This window comes from Desmodus rotundus, chromosome 1, assembly GCF_022682495.2.
Source record: "Desmodus rotundus isolate HL8 chromosome 1, HLdesRot8A.1, whole genome shotgun sequence".
NCBI lineage: Eukaryota > Metazoa > Chordata > Mammalia > Chiroptera > Phyllostomidae > Desmodus > Desmodus rotundus.
The window spans coordinates 111,084,299-111,103,839 of record NC_071387.1 but is presented as its reverse complement, the minus strand read 5'-3'; the positions used below and the strand labels follow the sequence as shown (position 1 = coordinate 111,103,839).

General features: G+C 53.4%; 1 protein-coding gene across 3 annotated transcripts in view; it reads left to right on the top strand.

The window, feature by feature from the left end:
* ABCC6 (ATP binding cassette subfamily C member 6) overlaps window positions 1–19,541 on the top strand; it is a 53,244-nt gene that overhangs the window by 10,043 nt on the left and 23,660 nt on the right. For 2 of the 3 annotated variants that reach the window (XM_045204647.2, XM_024571501.3), the window contains exons 8-17: window positions 3,313–3,522; window positions 4,235–4,412; window positions 7,952–8,113; window positions 11,323–11,415; window positions 12,927–13,130; window positions 14,188–14,334; window positions 15,041–15,140; window positions 17,368–17,443; window positions 18,975–19,101; window positions 19,301–19,477. In XM_045204647.2, coding sequence (XP_045060582.2) covers window positions 3,313–3,522; window positions 4,235–4,412; window positions 7,952–8,113; window positions 11,323–11,415; window positions 12,927–13,130; window positions 14,188–14,334; window positions 15,041–15,140; window positions 17,368–17,443; window positions 18,975–19,101; window positions 19,301–19,477 — 1,474 coding nt within the window. The remainder of the gene's footprint in view (window positions 1–3,312; window positions 3,523–4,234; window positions 4,413–7,951; window positions 8,114–11,322; window positions 11,416–12,926; window positions 13,131–14,187; window positions 14,335–15,040; window positions 15,141–17,367; window positions 17,444–18,974; window positions 19,102–19,300; window positions 19,478–19,541) is intronic. The other variant, XM_045204645.2, reaches the window with a different exon arrangement.

Below are 19,541 nucleotides of genomic sequence, written 5' to 3'. Positions count from 1 at the left end.
TTAGCTCTGTGGGAAGAGTTATAAGGTTCCCCTGCATACTCTAGGATTTTGTGGTGGTGGCTGCAGATGGCTGAATCCCACAAATTAGCAGAAGTGAGGGAGAGACAGAGAGTGAGAGACTATTGGCTCACATAGTTGAGTCTGGCTGGATCCAGGGACTCACATGGTGTCCAAATTCTTTCCCTCCATCTCTGAGCTCAGCTGTTATCTGTGTATTGGTCTATCCATAGAGCCATTTCTCCTAGCTTCTGTATAGAAAAATCCCAAGAAAAATCTCTGATTGGTTGGCTCAAGTCATGTGCCTCTCAGGGGCCACTCCCATGGCCAGGGGCCAGGCCCCATGATTGGTTCCTTCAGAGTCACACAAAGAGGGGAGGGTAGAGGAGGGGCTACACCCCAGACAAGGGAGTGTGTTGTTCCAAAAGGGGTAATATGAACAAATCAAAACAGCAGCCCTCTCTCACCCCAGACATATCTTGTTGAGCTTCCCCTCCACTTTTAAATGACTTTTGAGTGGCAGAATTCATTCAGAAAAGCCCTGGAGGTCTCACCCATTCTCTTCCAGCTCTGGCTGCCCCTGCCAGCAAGAGAACATTGGAGCTGGTGGACAGATACGTGCTTTTCAGAGAAAGCCAAGGATCCATAAACAATTGACAGAAAGAAAGGAGGAAGGCATGGTTGTACAAAGGTCCAGTTCAGTCGTTTTCTGAGATGACTGATTATTCACACAGGGAATTTTGCTTCTGTTTCTGAAATATCTTTATTTTGCAACTTTGGGAAGAAGGGAGAGGATGTCATCCTGAGAGGTCAGGTTCCCAAGTCATGCTTGGCCCACATGGTGTAATGTTCTTCTTCTTCGGGATTTTTTGTTTTGTTTTTAATAAGTTGCCAACATGTAAAATTTGGAGATATCACTTAAAAATCTGGAATTCTGATTTCTCTTAATGTAGACTGGGAATGCTGGGTCACAGCCCCCCACAGGGCAACAGGCGAGTGGACCTGGGTGGCAGCTGCCCCATTAGACAGGGCAGATGCTTGTCAGCTTGCCCCAGCCTCCACCACTCCCTTTTATATCCCCCAAGTTACACCTGGCCACTCACTCACACCTCTGCCTCACCCTGTGGTCATAGACAAATGTCCTGTGGTCCAGAGAAGAAAGATTAGACACCAGTCTAGAGGCTTTCCTTGAAGAACCCACTGGAAAGTAGAACTTTTGCTACAGAGCCTGCAAGCTGACCTCAATGACTCAGAATTCTGGGGCAGGCAGCTAGAACAGAACCGAGCAATACATACAGCTGAAAAGAAGCCCTCACAGTCACCTCTTAGCCCACCACGTTTTACAGATGGAAACACTGAGGCTCTGAGGGGAGCGAACAGAGCTGGCATTTGAACTTCAGTCTTCTGGCTCCAAGGCCAGCTTCAGTCCAGCAAACCAAGTTGCTTGTTTGCTTGCTTGCTTCCTTCCTTCCACAAATCTTTATAACACTAGGCACCAGGCACTCCTGTTAGGCCCATTGCCCACATCCCCTGTCATTTGGCAAGTATTCACTGAGTGCCTGCTACATTCAGGAGCTCAACTAGGTGCTGGGGGAAATACAAGCAAAAAGTCTCCGTACCTGGAGTTCTAACAAGATAAGTAAGTAAAGGAGAGAGCTGGAGCGCATGAGCATGGCTGTGAAGGCAAATAATTCAGTGATGGGACCCGAGGGGGGAGGGTGGTCAGGGATGGCCTCTGCAAGAAGGAGATATTCTTTTGGTTTTCAAGACCCAAATACCAAAATGTTTGTGAGCAGCAGGCCACGCAGAGCTCAGTGACAAAGACCAAACCACAGCTCTCTGAGATGCCAAACCAAACAATAAGCCAGGCCAGGGATGAGGGGCAAGACCTTTGACCTTGTCAGTGGGAGTCTGGCCACCCACACTCGCCAAGCTTTTTTTCTTTTCCTTTTTGCTGGGTGGCGAAGGCCACAGAGAGGCACTGTGTGAACCATGAATGGAGAGCTGGGCTCAAATCCCTGCTCTGTCCTTGCTGTGTGACCTCGGACAGTGTCACCACCTCTCTGAGCCTCAGCCTTATCTTAAGTATAGTGGGGGGCCTGTGACACCTGCCAGGCAGGCAGGTTGAGAGGAGTCAGTGCAATCTGCGCCTGGTCCCAGTCCCAGCTCTGTGGCTGGGCATTGACATTAATGACAACCCCTCAGGCTGTCAGAACTGGACAGAACACAGAGTGAGGCCGGCTCCATCCTTTCACACACAAGGACACAGAGGCACAGAGAGGGGAGCAGACTGCCCCAGGCCACACAGCAACCGGGCTGTCAGCAGCTGCATCACCACCGGCCCCTCCCTATGGCGGAGGACTGCCTGTCTCAGGAGGGGTCCTCTGGCTTCTCCCTCCTCACCCTCCCTCACCCTGGCTCTCCCTGCAGCCCCTGGCTATGGCCGAGGGCTAGGGCAACAGCAGGATTCTAAACCCGTTCCAAACCATTTCTAAACAACGTAAGGGCTAGCCAGTTGTGGAAGAAGGGAGGGCTGCATATTGGATCAAAAGTGCCTGAAGGCAGAGTTGGGTTCTTTTACTTCTCAGCTGCATGTCCTTGGACAGGTTCACCATCTGTGTGTTAGTTTCCTCATCTGTAAAATGGGGTAACACCTTACTCACCAGGTTCTTAGGAGGACTGAGGAGTGCCTGGTACACGGAGGGTGCTGAAAAACATACCCATCATCATTCAGGAGGGCTTGGGGCTGCCCCCTGCCCGCCCCACCCCTACCCTGCCTAATTGTCTCATTAGTAGGTGATCTGGGGCATGAGGAAGAAGAGGTGAAGAGGTGAGGCTGGATGCATGCTCACCCACCCCGCCTTGTTGAGAATGAACCCTGAAATGCTGGGTCCTGCTGCTGACAGCTCAGCTGCCACCTCTGAGAATGTTAGAAAGATTGTCTTAGTCCTTGGGAGCTGTAGCAAAGTTGCATAGACAACGTGCTTTATGAGCAACAAATCCACCTCCCGCAGTTCTGCAGGCTGGAAAGTCCAAGATCGAGGCACCGCAGACTTGTTGTCTGGTGAGGGCCTGCTCCCTGGTTCACAGACACTGTCCCCTCTCTGGGTCCTTATGTGGCAGAAGGGTCAAGGCAGCTTTTACAAGGTCACTAATCCCATTTAGGAATGGTCCACCCTCACGACTTCATCACCTCTTCAAAGGCCACACCCCCAAATACCATCGTGCTGGGGGTTAGGATCTCATCTTATAAAGTTGGGGAAACACGTTCAGTCTATTGCAAGGACCGAGAGCCAGTGTCTCCTCTCCCCTAAGGCACACCGAGAGGGCAGCGTTGAAAAGGAAAGGAAGCCTCCATCGCAGCGGGGACGCCTCCGAGACCGAGGCCTTTCTACAGCAGAAAGGGAGCAGGAGGGGCCCGCTGCTGAGGGCCATCTGGCAGGTCTCCCGCTCCACCTTCCTCCTGGGGACCCTCAGCCTTGTCATCAGTGACGTCTTCAGGTTCACTGTCCCCAAGCTCCTCAGGTGGGTTCAAGCCTTGGGGGCCTTGCTAAGGTCGGTGGTCCCACATTGGCCTTTCCAGGGTCAGCAGGGGTTCTGCTCTCCTGCCTCTGCCTAGACCTCTGGTGCTCAGGGAACAGGATGGTGGGAGAGAGGACGGTGACGAGGACAAAAATAAATGAGAAAGTGACTGACCTCGGGGAAGAGAAAATGGGTGACCTCTACCCTGACTGGATCAGTTAGCTTTTGCTGTATAACAAAACACCCCCAAAAGGAGGGGCTTTAAACCAGTAATTTACTTACGATAATGTGGGTCAGCAATTCGGTTCATGCGCGCGCGCCAAGTGCCTCCTTGTCTGTCCAAATTTCCTCTGTAACAACACCAGTCACATTGGCTTAAGGACCGCCCAAACAGCCTCATTTTAACTTCTTTGCCTCTTGAAAGACCCCATCTCCAAGTGCAGCTGCATTCTGAGGTCCTGGGGGTTTGGACTTCAACCTCAACTCTTGTGGGGTACAACTCAGCCCATAACAAGAGGGGATAAGAACGTCACCTCTTGACTGGAGCTGATGCAGGTCACTTTGAAAATGACCATGGACAGTGGGGAAAATAACTGTGGTCCTTTGGGGGGAAAAATCTGCTACACCGGCTGGTCCTCCAGACCGGGCCAGGTTTGGGCAACACCATGGGCCCCTTCTCTCACGAGCTGCACCTTCTCCCTTCCTCTTGCACAAGCCTTTTTCTGGAGTTTATTGGTGATGCCACGGCCCCCGCCTGGAAGGGCTACCTGATCGCGGTACTGATGTTCGTGGCCGCCTGCCTGCAGACGCTGTTCGAGCAGCAGCACGTGTACAGACTCAAGGTGCTGCAGATACGGCTGCGAGCCGCCGTCACCGGCCTGGTGTACCGGAAGGTGAGCCCAGGGACAGGTGCGGGCTCTTCCCTTCTCTCCGTCCTGTCCTGGTTTACATGCAAGTGCTCTGGCCAGGCAGTCACCTCACTGAACTGTTCATGTCAGCTGTGCCTGAAAACACACTCATTCATTAATTCACTAACAGTCACTTACATTCTTGGTCATGTCTGTACGGCCCTTTGTGATCTGACCCTAGGGACTCTCCGACCCCATCACATCACACACCTCTTTCTCTCTTGCTCACCTGCGCCCACCCCAAATGCATTGAGCACCTCTTACCTCAGGACCTGTGCACTTGCTGTTCCCACTGCCTGGGCACCCTTTTCACAGCTCTGCACACAGTCGGCTCCCACACACCTGCCATGAGGAGAAAGAACTAAGCTTTGGGTTGTGCAGAGACCAGATAAAAGTGGACTATCAGCTACATTACCAGGCAACACTGCTCGTGGTAAAAATGACCCCTGACCCATTGGAAACCGCCTCTGGACCGGAAGTTCTGTCAGGGAACTGTGAATACCTCGTGGGAAGCCAGAGCTTTGGGCTTCTCTCTGTCAGGTCGGAGTCGCTCAAGAAACCAGAGGGACGCAGCGAGCTGAGGAGCAGGGTTTATTAGCGGGAATAGGAGGGAAAGTGGAGCCAACCTAGGGAGGTTAAGACTCACTCGGCTGTTCTTAGGGCAGCGTTTTTAAGCACAAAAACCCTTGAGGGGTAACTGGTTGGGGTGTTAGAGTCTGATTGGCTACAGCTGGTTGCTGGGTACCATTTCTGCTGGCCGTTGTTCTTGCTATATCTTGTTGGGCTCAAGTTAAAGCTGCATCCTGTTATGCCGGATAGGCCAACCCCAGACCCCAGTCTTAGCCGGGCATCTGTTTGTGCTGGGTAGGGTCAGCAGGCAGTTTCCCAGGCTACAGCTTCCCACGGTACAGTTTCCTGCCCGGTGGTTTTCCATCCCTCCTAGGCCCACCTAGGTCTGTCACTCCCTGAGTCGGGACTCTTATCCCCTTGAGGAACCCTGGAAGGGAAACCCATGAGACTGCTGCCATAGGAGACATTGGCTCCATTGGGTCTGGAGCATCTCAGCCAGGGTGACTCTGTCCCACGTGAGTCTCCTCTCACACCTGAGCTGTCACCTGGTGAAGGAGGGGGGCAAAGGGAGCAGCTCCTCAGCGGCCTCGAGAATGGCGCCGGATGCTGCCCTCCCTGCCTGCTGTGTTTCAGGCCCCTGCCCCTGAGCACACTGGAGCTATGTCCATGTGTCCTGCCCATGCTGTGAGTGCGCCTGTTGGGTTGAGGCTGATCGAACGATGGCCTGAGGGCCTTGCCCACCCTTAGAGAAGCCTTCTTCTTCTCCTGTGAGGTCAGACTCCTCACAGTCCTCTCTGGGCTGCTTCTCTGTGAACTGTCTTCTTATTTGCCACAGCTTGTGTTTTGACACCTGGGGCTTTACTGACCCAGAGGGACCGTGCCTCCCTGGCTAGCCAGTTCCTAGAGATGGAAAATGACTCACCTGGGAGCATACCTTTCATACTCACACCACTCAGTCCAGAGCCCACCCCCCTGTATGGGGTTCTCACATTCTGGTGCACTATCCACGCCACCCTGCCCTAATCACTCCTAGGTCAGACAACTAGACACAGCTCCCATGCCCAAGAGCCAGCTGGAATTATTGAAAGAAGCCAACCTAACCCTGCCTGGCCTTCCTTCCTGTGAAGACCATAATACAGGCTTTTGCTCCCGGTTTCCCGAGCCTCCCTCTGCCCAGCCCTGGTGTGTGTCTGAGTGGCCCCTCTTGGCATGGAGTGCCCTCCCCACTGAGATTTATGAGTATAAAAGCTCCTTGTCAACGGCAGCCCTCTCCCAGCCTGTGGGCCTTGCCTTACTGAATACTAAGCCCTGTATTTTCAATCACTTCCTCATGGCACTCATCGAAACTGCCACTGAAGAGCGAGCTATGTAAGTCTTCATTTAATTTTGTTCCCCGGCTCAAACCGCACTCCCCGGAGAGCAAGCCCCCTGCCTCTGTGTCCACAACTGTCCTCTCCGTACTCAGCTTAGGCGAGGCACAGAGATTCAGAGATTCCTTAGAGAATTACTACACTCATTTAGTCCGGGCTGCTTCCTCCACCCCCTCACTTTCCCCCCTTACACTCGGCAGAGAGAGGATTGCAGGTCAAACTTAGCATTCAACAGGCTGGAAGGGGTCCACCGTGGACCGAGGGTTAGGGCAGACTCGGGGCTGCCTGAGAACCGGGTTGGTATTTGACAGACACATCAAACGCCTGCCAGGCCCGCCTAACACCCCCCTGAGCCCGGGCCGCGCCTTAGGCATCCTCGATTCCAGTCCTGCGCTAGTCGCTTGTTGGGTTGGCCACAAATGTCTTTTTAGTTTTTCCTGTAAAATAACAGACACATTTTTTCAGTTTCACCAAGTAACTTTATCGGTTTGAATATTTTGAGTATGTTGGCTATCTCCTGCTATTTGGCTTCTCATGGGTAGAGGCCAGGGGAGCTGCTAAACATCTTCCAATGCATAAGACAGCCCCACAGCAAAGGATTATTTGGCCAAAATGCCAATAACAGTACCAAGAAACTCCGCAAACCACTTTTGACACGTTCGATCACTCACACCACCTTCTTCATACACTGCACAAATCATTTTTTGCATTTTGGTTGCACTTTTACCTTTCTTAAAATAATAAAGCATAACATACTAAACATGTTACGTATCTTCTTCCCTCTTCAATATTAAAATGGTTGCACAACAATTCACCAACTTTGATGTTTTTTAAAATGCACGCTGATATGACAGCTGTCACAACACATTCTAACAAATCGTTTTGACTGAGTTAAAGACAACTAAGCACTGCTAGAGCCACCGTACAGAAGAAGCTACACCACCTGTTTTGGCCAGCCCAATACGGGCCCTCTGTGTTCCTCAGCTGTGAGGAAGCTGTCTCAGTTTCCTCAGCTGTAAAATGGGTTAGTAATTCTGCAGCTGACTGATTCTAGTCTTTTTTTTTTTAACACTTTTGAAATCAAAATGCCTTCTGTCTTAATTTAATTGGCATTGATTTTCTTCTTTAATGATCCAAAAACAGGGAAGGTTTTATTCGTGGTGTTTTAAATCGAGTGAACTGTGGCAGAGCCTGCCCCACACAGTGGTGTGGTGTGCTCGTCACAGAAAACAATGACACCGTGTATCGAACACGGTGCCCACGGCATAGCACTCGGCGCCTGGCCACCACTACCTGTCCTCACAAATCCGAGGTTTTCACGTATTATGTGATTGGCTATTACTGCTCCAATGCTTAGGGACTCCGGAGTATTTTCATCTTTGTCATCTCCCCGGATTCTCACGAAGGCCCCGGGATTTTGGCTAGCCCACTTTCAAGACGAGTGAGGCTCCGGTGGTAAAGAAACCTGCCCCGTTCAGCTAGGACAGTGCGGCTGTGCTCTCGCTCCCTCTGCACCTTGGGCTCCCCCCACCATCACCTGGCTCTTCCCTCAGATTCAGGTCTCCTTCCTCCTCTTCTGCCCAGGTCCTGGCTCTGTCCAGCGGCTCCAAAAAGACCAGCGCTGTTGGGGACGTGGTCAACCTGGTGTCTGTGGACGTGCCGAGGCTGACCGAGAGCATCCTCAACCTCAATGGGCTGTGGCTGCCGCTCATTTGGATCATCGTCTGCTTTGTTTATCTGTGGCAGGTGTGCTGGGCAGAGGGCACTGGGCTTTGAGCTGAATCCTAACCCCCTCCTCCACCTCCTCCTCCATCTTGACCTCTTCTTCCCTTATGCCTTTCTCCATCTGCACACTGTGGGCTGGTACAGTGGGCAAAGTCTTAGACAAGGATGGCCTTCACTTGGCCTTGGCCAGGATGCTCTTTCTCTCTGGGCCCCAGTTTCTTCATCTGTAAAACATGGGTGATAATGATGGCAATGGCACCTTGGGCACACTCTCGGGGCACCAAGGAGACAGATTAAGCCTGTAACACTGGGGCCTCAGCACCATCAACAAAAAAGACAAAACATCTTAGGGGAAAGAACTGGCTACCTAATGTTCAAAGAGCATAAAGTGGTCATGTGGCAAAAAACAAAAACCAAACAAGCTTTTTCTGACTTCTGTTCATCTAGTTTATGGCATAGGACTTTTTTTTTAAATTAAAATCACAGACTTTGGAGTGGGACTGCCTGGGCTCACACCCTGCTTTCACTACTCACTAGCTCCAAAGCCTTGCCCAAGCAACTCAGCTGGTCTGCGCCCCATGTCCTCGTCTCTAAGGTGAGACCCAGGACTGACAACCGTGCCCCGCCCTTGATGCTGAGGTGGGCGATGAGCTGACGCCTGTGCCCACAGAGAACAGTGTCTGGTGCACAGCGGTATTCTGTACACGTTCGCTCACATTAATAACCATGCGCCAAGGAGGGGCAGTTCATCGGAGGGTCTTACTCCAGCCCTGCTCCAGGTGCCGGTGCGAGGTTCACGTCTCTTCTGGAAAGGACCAAATCATAAATATTTTCAACGTTGGGGCCATACGGTCTCTCTCAAAACTATTCAACTCTGCCCTGCTAATGCTAAAGGGGCCACGGACAACACCAAGCAGGTAGACAAGGCGGTGTGTTGCAGTGGAACAATTTATGAACACGAAATTTGAATTTTGCATAATTCACATGCCCCCAAGTAGTCTTCTTTTTAAAATTTTCTTCAACCTTTTAAAAATGTAAAAACCACTAAAATTTTTTGTACAGCTTCCGGCCTGTACAAAAGCAGGTAGAGGGATCTGGCCTATTGCCACAGCTCGCAGGCCCCTGGGTGGAGGGGTCAGTGGCATCTTGATGGTGAGGGAGTGTGGAACATTCCCACATGCCTCCTACTGCGCGCTGGCATCATTACCGCCCTCTGCTGCTGCTTCCACACGCCTGCAGGGCAGGGGAAGAGAAACTTTCTGACTCAGTACTTTGTGTTCCAGGGCCTGGCATACAGTCGGTGCTCAGCAAGTACACATAGGGCACTTCAAGCAGTTACTGACGTGAAGTACATAGATGCCAGCTCTTGTGATGGGAGGGATGGACATGGGGAAATGCAGGGCAACTGCATGGGCCGACCCACGACCCAGGTGAATCCGCAGACAGCACACCGTCACTTTCCTGGCCCCTGGTCCCTACCATGAGAGGATCGCCCTGAGGTCCTGGTTAAGGAGAGGTGGGCATCAAGACTGCTATAGTTAGAAGACTACACTTTCAGGGATCATTTCTATAGTTCGTTACTATGCTTTCAGGGATCATTTCTATAGTTTGTTACTATAGTTGTAGAGCTGTCTGCTCTACAACTTCTGGTGTAGAGCAACCAGCAATAAGAAAACTAAAGTACCTAGGAATAAACCGAACCAAGGAGGTAAAAGACCTGTACTCAGAAAACTACACAACACTGAAGAAAGAAATTAAAGAAGACACAAATAAATGGAAACAAATACCGTGCTCATGGATTGGAAGAATTAACATCATCAAAATGTCCATACTACCCAAAGCAATCTATAGATGCAATGCAACCCATGTTAAAATACCAAGGAGATTGCTATAGTTAGCATTTGTAGCATTTAACCTTCTATCAACATATCTTCGAGTATCTTCTGAACCTTGGCTGCAACGGCTGGCATTTGCCTTCTGGGCACTTCTCTATTTCACCACTGGGTGGCACTATTGCTATATAAATGAAACAAACTGGCTTGCTGGGTTGTCAAGAAAATTTCAAAAATTGGTTTTGGCTAATAGAAGAAACCGAAGCCCACAGACTGGAGAGAGGGTGAGGCTTCTAGAGAGTGGGCCCAAATGACCTCAGAAGGAATCTCAGAAAGTCACAGCCACTTAAAAATCATTTATTCTACCCCTCACCTACACGGTTTTTTTTAAGATTTTATTTATTTAATTTTAGAGAGAGGGTAAGGGAGGGAGAGAGAGAGGGTAAGGAAGGGAGAAAGAGAGGGAGAGAAACATCAGTGTGCAAGAGATACATCGATTGGTTGCCTCTCGCACACCTTCAACTGGGAACCTGGCCTGCAACCCGGACCTGTGCCCTGACTGGGAATCAAACCAGCAACATGACATCTTGGTTCACAGGTCGAAGCGCAATCCACTGAGCCACACCAGCCAGGGCCACATTTTCCATATAAAGAAAGCAAAGCTGAGAGGGAACACAACTGTCCTGAAGTCACAAAGCTGGGGGGTCTGCCAGACAACATACAGGGTGTCCAGTTAAATATAAATTTTAGATACATTTAATAATCCCTTAGTATAAGTATGTCCCAGTGTTCCACGGGACATACTTAGACTAAAACGTATTCATTGTTTGTCTGAAATCCTAATTTAACAGGGCGGGTGTCCTATGTGTTCATTTGCTAAATCTGGCACCCTTGTTGGGGTGAGAGGAAGACTAGACGGCAACGGGATGTATGACGTGAGCACTTACCTTAGGCTGTGGGGACGGCTCTGGTTCCACTTAACAGCTGAGGAAACTGCCGCTTCGTTTCCTTGGGGAAGTCACTTGCCCGAGGCCACAGGAGTGAGTGTTAGAGTTAGGATTTGAACCCAGGTCCTGAATCCAGAGATCCGACCTCACCACGCTGAGCAGGCCCACCTCCCTCGTTCCGCCCGTCCAGACGCACATCCTGTGCCGAATACACGCCCCGTGTCATGTGAAGTGTGTCACTTCCACTCCCTAATGTGGAAGGCGTCTCCTCCTAGGTGTCTGCCCCGTAAGTCTGGGTCTCCATGACCCGGTGGCTGCCTCACCAGACTCCCTGCCACCTCCCCGCCTTTGGAACCAAGCCTGAACCCCCAACGCCAACCCAAACCCCCAGTCCTGACCCACTCCCCCAGAGTCTCCAGATATCTTGTAACAACCTCCCCTCTGTCTCCAGCTCCTAGGACCCTCTGCCCTCACAGCCATCGCTGTCTTCCTGAGCCTCCTCCCTCTGAATTTCTTCATCACCAAGAAGAGGAACCATCATCAGGTTCGGCATCTGCCTGAAGGGACACCTGGGGAAGTGCGGGAGAGCCTGCAGGGAAGTGGGAGGGAGGTGGTGTGGGCCTGGCTTGGCCAGCCGTGGTGTGAGCCTTTTCAGTCACTCAGGCTGGTGGTCCCACAGCCCCTCTCGGTGGATGGCAGCTCTGTCCCTCCAGCATTCAGGCCACAGAATAACTAGGGGTCAGCGCTGATGCCTCTAATTTTCTCACATCTCCCAAGTCAGCTAATTTGACTGGCCTCACCTTCATATTGTTTCCAGAGCGTTTCTCCTTCTTACCCCAGGCCCCCCAACCCCCCTGTCTGTCACCCGGCTGAGCTCCCACTCTGTCCTCACCCCCACCCAGGCCTCTCCACGCAACAGCCAGAGGGCACCTGGGAAACAAAATGGCACCTCCGTCCCATTTCCCTAGGAGTCAAAGCGGAGACTCCGCCGTGGCCACCTGCCCAGTGACATGGCCTCCTCGCTTCCTACTTCTTTCTCACTCCATGCCCTGGGCTGCCCTCCCCGGGGTCCTCAAACCTGCCCAGCTCCTGCCACAGGGCCTTTGCTCCGGCTGTTCCCTCTGCCTGGAACACCCTCACCCTGCAGACGTCAGGTGTCCCTCCCTCCCCAAAGTCAGGGCAGCCTCTCCCCTCTCTGGTTACAGTGCAGCACACCCTCCCCCCCACCTCCTGCAGCTGGGCTCCTGGGCCTGTGCGCTTTGTCCCATGGTGCTTTCACCTTCTAACCTGCCATAGGACACACCTAGTTCTTCCACGTATTGTCTCTGTTGTTAGAAAGAGAGCGTCCCAGGAGTAGGAAAAGCTTGTTGATGCAGCCTCAGCTTTTAGAATAGTGCTTGTCGTCGATAGTGTTCAGTAAACACTTGGGAGGGAGGGCGGGAGGGAGGAGCCGTGTAGGCTGTTTCTCTAGCCTCTGGTCTGGCCTCTAAGACACTGTCTGCACAGCCGCCCCTCCGACAATGCCTCTCAAGGGTGCAACAGAGGGGCCCCAACTCCTCTGCCTGACCTCCATGTTCCACTATGACCCAGGCCACTTCAGCTTCTCAGTCCCCGCACACACCCTCCTCTGAGCCCTGCTGTCCCCCCCCATCTCCCCCTGCCCACCCCATACCACTCTCAGTGTGCTCAGCACCTCCACATCACTTCTGACCTAGCTCATGTGTCACCCCCACCTCCAGGAAGCCTTCCTGATGGCACCACATTTATCTGGATCAGGGCCCTGCCTCTGTTTCCGGTGCATTGGGGGCCTCCCTTTGTTATGGCGCATCATCCCCTGTGATGAAGGCAGGAGCAGGGGCCAAAGGGAGGTGACGTGGTCCAAGAGGAGATGACAGTGGCTGGGCCAGGACTGTGGGGACGCAGATGCCGAGAGGCAGACAGCCTGGGGCCTGGTTTGAATCAGTGGGACATGCTGAAGGTGTGGTGTGCTGGCTGCAGGGAAGGAGAGCTCCAGACTTGTCCCTGTCCTCCCCCGTCTCTTCCCTCTGGTCGCAGGAAGAGCAAATGAGGCAGAAGGACTCTCGGGCACGGCTTACCAGCTGCATCTTCCGAAACATGAGGACGGTCAAGTGCCACGGCTGGGAGGGGGCCTTTCTGGACAGAATCCTGCGCATCCGGGGCCAGGAGCTGGGTGCCCTGAGGACCTCCGGACTCCTCTTCTCTGTGTCTCTGGTGTCCTTCCAAGTGTCCACATTTCTGGTGACGTCACCCTGGTCTCCCTGCAGAGTGTGGACATGGGAAGGGAGTGCTGCGGGAGTGGGGGATGAGTTAGGCAGAGCCTCTGAGTCCTGGAGGCTCTCTTTGCAGACCACCCTGCCCACCCAAACGCGCCTTCCTGCATTCTGCTCTCACTCAGGGTCCCTGCTCCCTGCTGGTTAGCGAATGGGCCAGATCTTCCCTCTGAGGGCAGCAGTGTCTGGTGAGGCCTGTGGTTCTCCTGGTGAAAGGCCAGGCTTGTGGAACTGCTGCTTCCACCGCCACGGAGTTGGGACAGGTGCAGGGAGCCGCAGAGGCAGAGCCCCGAGCTCACCCTGCGGTGGCCCCCTCACTGGGCACGGTGCCTGTCCTTTGTCCAGTTGATTTCACAAATTCCCGCCACGTTAGCTTTCTGAATCACGGCCCTAACTGCAGTCACACCGTTGTGAATACACCTGCCCTGACTCACCGCCATGTCCTGGATAAAACTCAAGCCCTTCATATAACAGTCCAGGCCGGTGACAAGTGGGCCACAACCACTGTTTCTAGAAGGATCTAGAATCGCAGAGGCCATCTGCCATGGCACCAGCTATCACCAACACAGTCACCACTTAGAGCTGCAAGTACCATCACTTAGAACCTGAGGGTTCCCCAGCAAGGATGTCTGACACACCATGACAAGTGACCAAGTGACCACACACTGAGTGACCACCACACCGAGTGGCCATCACACCGAGTGACATCTAGAACCACAAATGCCACCAGTACCCAGAGCCCTCCGGTGCTGCTGACACTCTCTATTTTCAAGGGATTCTCCAGTCCCAAGTCCCAGCCCCACAGAACCACAGAAAAGCTGCGGAGGTGGAGACCTGTGGTTGGCCCAGTGCCTGGAACCGAGTGTCCAATGCCCACTGGCACGGGCAGGCGCGCTCCCTTCACCAACAGCGGAATTGGAGGGCAGATCTGGGTGGAGACTCCCACGGAGCCCTGGAGAGAGTGCAGCTGGCCCAGGCTGCCCTGGCCCCACTCAGCGGCGCTCATTCACCTCTGTCTCACCCAGGTGGCGCTGGTTGTGTTTACTGTCCATACTCTGGTGACCGAGGAGAATGCCATGGATGCCGAGAAAGCCTTTGTGACCCTCACGGTTCTCAACATCCTGAACAAGGCGCAGGCTTTCCTGCCCTTTTCCATCCACTCCGTTGTCCAGGTGAGGCGCGGGGTGGGGAGGCCAGCTCCGAGGAGCCTTTCCAGTCTCCACCCACCCACCGTCAGTCCAGGCAGAGGCGGAGGACAGAGCGGGTGAGAAAGGGGACAAAACAGAGCAGCAGATGGGGAGGAACGGGGCAGAGGCTACCACAGAAGTTGTCAGCAAACGTCCGCAAAATACACAGCCTCACCAAGCCAGCCATTCCACGTGCAAGCATTCATTCCTGTTCCCTTTTTATACAAAGTAATTTTATCTTATTTCTCTGCCTTTGCCACCTCCTTGGGCGTGATGAAAACGAGACAGCAGTTGCTGGGCTGAGCCATCCCTGTTTAAATGGCTGCTTTTTTCAACACCAAAGATGGGTTTGGAGTTGGGGGCAGAGGGCGCCCCCAGGTGGACGAAGTTTAGAATCGTTCCTGATAATGGCCTGGTGATGCTATTGGAAAGGCCGCTATCCCCTGCCAGGGCGGGGTCTGCAAAGTGGCAGCTCCACTGTACCAGCTATGCTAATTAGGAGCAAGGAGGAGGGAGGGCACCACCACCGTCCTTGTCACCGCCTTCAAGCGCATCACTTTTTTGGTCACCTAAAAAGCTTTGCAGTATTGCCTTGCAAGATTTCCCCACCATCTTGAGGCACCTGAACCCGAGGCCTGAGTTGTTTTCCTGCTCTTCCTGCACGGGTGACCTGGGGCTTTGGTTCCCCCAGGCCCGGGTGTCCTTTGACCGTCTGGCCGCCTTCCTCAGCCTGGAAGAAGTTGACCCTGAGGCTGTGGACTCAAGTCCCTCCAGAGGCTGTGAGTGCCGAGGTCAGCAGGAGCGCTATGGGAGGGATGAGGGGACTGGCAGGAGGCTGGGGTCCCAGCGGGATGGTGGGGGAGGGGCGTCTGCTGGCGCAGGATGGCCTGTGCAGGCCACACTATCAACCACGTGACTTGTAACTTAGCACCTCAATGGCGCTGCCTGTCAGTCACTCAGCGCCTGCGGCTGTGCACTCTGCGCAGCAGTGACCACGTGAAGTGCCCAGCCCTTGCCCTCACGTGCGAGGTCAGGCGGGTGAGCGTGGCAACCTGTTCGTCAAGCTGAAAAAGAAAACCGGAGAGATCCCCAGCGCCACTGTGTGATGGGACATGCAGGTTGGCTGGGCTTTCCTGCCCTGCCCCACCCATTTCTAACCTGGCACCTACAGGCCTAGGGCCACTGGCTGCACTGCTGCAGAGAGAGGCGACCCCCTCAGGATTGAGACCCTCCCCTGGTTGTAACTCAGACATCACCAACCTGCTTACCTGGAAAACACCCACATGGTGATTAAAAGCGTAGCTTGTGGTGTTGGACTGCCACAGCCAAAATTTAATCTCTGAGCCTCACTGTCCCATCTGCAAAATGGGCATGATGACCTTTATGGCACCTCGGCATAGGGCCATAGTCGGGGTTAAACAACTTAAGTTTAAGTACCATACTGAGAGCAGGGCCCTGCACAAAGTCAGCATTCAACGCATTGTAGTTATTATTGTAAACATTATTAGAGAAAAAGAACTATGAAAGTCGGCAAAGAGCCCTTTAAGTAACCCCACGTTGGCGTATCTGAGGCTTACTCAAAGCTCTGGCTTATTTTCACATGGGCACAGCTTCGTTCAGCTGAATCTGTGTGATGCGAGCGGTCAGAGCTGGGCAGGCCCTGGTTCAGATCCCAGAAAGCCGTTCCCGGCTGGGTGGCCCAGCAGTAACTCCTCCAGCTCCCTGCTGCTGCACCCCACCTCTGGCAGGATATCCTGAGAGCCACCAAGAGCCAGCAAGCCCCCAGCTCTCAGGAGCTGCTCCATAAGTAGCTTTGGGCCCATGATCACTGTGCCTCTGTCCCCCCTGGAGGACCCAATGGGCCCTGCACCAGAGACCCCTGGGTCTTATTTGAGCCACACATTTGACACACCTGGCCACCTCGCCTGGGGCCAGAGCCTCTCTCTCCCCTGTCCTTGCTCTTCGCCCAGAGGCGCACCACAGTGAGATCGGTACAAACACCAGCACCTAATGGGGGCTCACCACGTGTTCATTGGAACTGCTCCAGATAGGGGTGACCTCACCTCTCCTCACCACCCATATTATAGGTGGGAAACGGGGGGGTAATCCCCGCACCCCAGACTGTCGAGAAGAGACCAGCCCCCAGAGTAGGGCAGTCAGATTCACAAATAGACACACAGGACCCCCAGTTAAATTTGAATTTCAGGGCCACAGAGAATAATTCTTCTGAGTATACGTGTATCTGATGTCACACGTGGGGCATATTTATACCAAAAAAAGTACTTGTCTGTCTGAAATTAACAGTCAACTGGGCACCATGCCTTTTATCTACAGCGCTTCCCTGAGACCATGCGGGGTAGCAGGTGTGGGAGGGTGGGCTGCTCATCAGATGGCAGATGCTCAGGCCTCACCCCGTGGAGATTCTGGTTTTGGGGTTTGGGCTGAGCTAGGGAGAGATTTGTGTTTTGTCGTGTTGTAAAATCTTTCTGGCTTATTCTAAAGTGTATGCAGGGCCCCAAACCATTGATCTGGCTCCTAAGGAGCCCATTGTCACACCTGTTGTCCCAGTAAAACTAATAACTCCCTTCACTTTCCAGAGCCCCAGGTTGGATGATAAATTGTCAGAAGCCCGGTACCTTTTCTGTAAAGGACTAGACTGCACACGTATTAGCCTTTGCAGGCCATTTGGCCTACGTCGCGACTGCATGCCTCTGCTGTTGCAACGTGAAAGAATCCATTTAAAAAAAAACATAAATGAATGGACATGGCTGTGTTCCCATAAAACTTTATAAAAATGGATGGCAGGCAGGATCTGGCCCCTGGGCTGTGGTCTGTGGGCCTGTGAGTTATTTAACCATCCCACAGGGTCACGCTCAGGCCAGTGAATAGCAGGACAGTTTGTTCAGGGGGAGAGATTTCCTGCTGCCTCGGGGTGGGAGGGCGGACAGTGCCTGGGGCTGTGTGGGACAAGGAGGCCAGCCAGGAAGTTCTGGTGTAACTGGTCTTTTCTGCCTGCAGCTGCCAGGGAGGATTGCATCAGTGTGCAAGAAGGCACCTTTGCTTGGTCCCAGGAGAGCCCGCCCTGCCTGCACAGGTACAGAAGGGCTTCCCTGGCACTCCCTTCCCGTTGACAGGGAGAAAATGCCAGAGGCTCTTGCTGCTTGCTAGGTGAGAGGTGGTGCAGGTTTGCAGGCTGAGCTGGAGGGTGGGTGAGCCTGGGCTGGCATTCTACCAGGGAGACTCCCAGGACCAGCCCTGGCAGAGGGAGTCTTGGGAGAACAAGATGGGGTACAGGGCATCTGAGCCTCCCCAGCAGGCAGGAGACAGCCTCTGCTCCCCAGACCAGTCAAGATGCAACAAGAGGGGCCTGGCCAAGAAGAAGCCAGCTCCATCAGCCATGTCCGCTGTGTCAGTCCCTACATCTTTGTCACCTCAAGCCTTCCATCTATGGCTGGGTCTTTGTAGCAGAAGACCCTCAGCCAATCCCCAAATGCCCTATGAAGGGAACTACAGTATCCTGGCCAGTGTCTGTCAGTGGCACTTGCTACGTGCCAGGCCCTGGGACTCAGGCTGACAGTCTGATGGAGGGACACACAAGTGCAAAATCAGGGTAAGGTGACAGCGTGATATTGACAGGGTCATGTGTGGTAAGAGAAGGCTGGTTATTTAAACTGAGGTCGTAAGGTGGAGACAGGCTGAGCCTTGCACACACCCGAGAGCAGAGCTTCCTAAGCAGTGGAAACAGCATGTACAAAGGTCCTGGGGCAGGAGTATGCCTACACTTCTTCGCCTCATCATTATTGACATTGGGGTTGGACAGTTCTTTGTTGTGGGACTGTCCTGTGTATTGTGGGATGTTTAGCAGGACCCCCATTATACACCCTCTAGATTCTAGCAGCAACCCCCACCAGGTGTGATAGCCCAAAATATCTTCATGCATTGCCAAGTGACCCCTGGGGGCACAGTCTCCCCCAGCTGTGCTTGAGAAACGCGAGGTCAGTGTGGCTGATGCAGAGCAGGAGGAAGCTGGGCATCTTTTAAGGGTGTCAGAACGCTGAGTGACATGGGAACCACCAGAGGGCTTCAGCAAGGGATTGTCATGATTAACTCAGGTCCCTCTGGCCTCTGGGTGGAGAGTGAACTGGGACAGGGACCGAGGGCACAAGCAGGAGGAGCAGTGAGGAGCCTATTGCAATGACTGAGGCAAGAGACAATGCTGCTTAAATCCTCCTGCCAAATAAACTCTGGGTGGTACATGTGTGTGCATGTGTGTGCTCATGTAAGAGCATGTTTGTTCGCCTGTGTGTACTTGTGTGTGTGCATTGTGTGTGTGCACATGCATGTGTGCACTCGTGTGAGCGTGTGCATGCAGTGTGCATACACATTGTGTTCTGTGGGCACCTGTGTGTGTTCATGTGTGCATGCATGTGTTCCCATGCACATGTGTGGGGCATGATGGCCACTTGCTAGCCAGACAGGGATTGGGAGAAGGAAGGACTGCACAGAACGTCCTGTTAGCAGCCTGCTGGATGAATCACCAGTGGGAAGGGCTAGTTGTGTCTGGGGTTCGCCTGTTCTGCACAGACTCAGGCTGGGCCCTACCCAGGGATGCGTCTTTCCTCCAGGATAAACCTCACCGTGCCGCAGGGCTGTCTGCTGGCTGTTGTTGGTCCTGTGGGGGCTGGGAAGTCCTCCCTGCTCTCTGCCCTCCTCGGGGAGCTGTCAAAGGTGGAGGGGTCTGTGAACATCAAGGTGAGGCTACACCCCTGCTTTCCTGATAGATTGTCCCCCATCCTAGAGCCCTTGCTATACCTCCCTGCTCCTCCCCCTCCTCTCCATTCACTCTCCGCCTTCTACCACCAGCAAGAGCCTGGTGCCTACTGCTCCTCCATAATCACTCCTACCTCCATCCCCGTTGGCCTCCTCGTTGCCAAAGTGAGCTGTGTTTTAGGGTCCTGTGGCTTACGTGCCCCAGGAGGCCTGGGTCCAGAACTCGTCTGTGGTGGAGAACGTGTGCTTCAGGCAGGAGCTGGACCCACTGTGGCTGGAGAGAGTCCTGGAGGCCTGTGCTCTGTGGCCAGATGTGGGCAGTTTTCCTGCGGGGGTCCACACCCAAATTGGGGAGCAGGTGAGGGGCTCGGGCCTTCCTGGGACAGGGAGGTGCTATGGCTGCACCCATTTGCTTCCCTGAG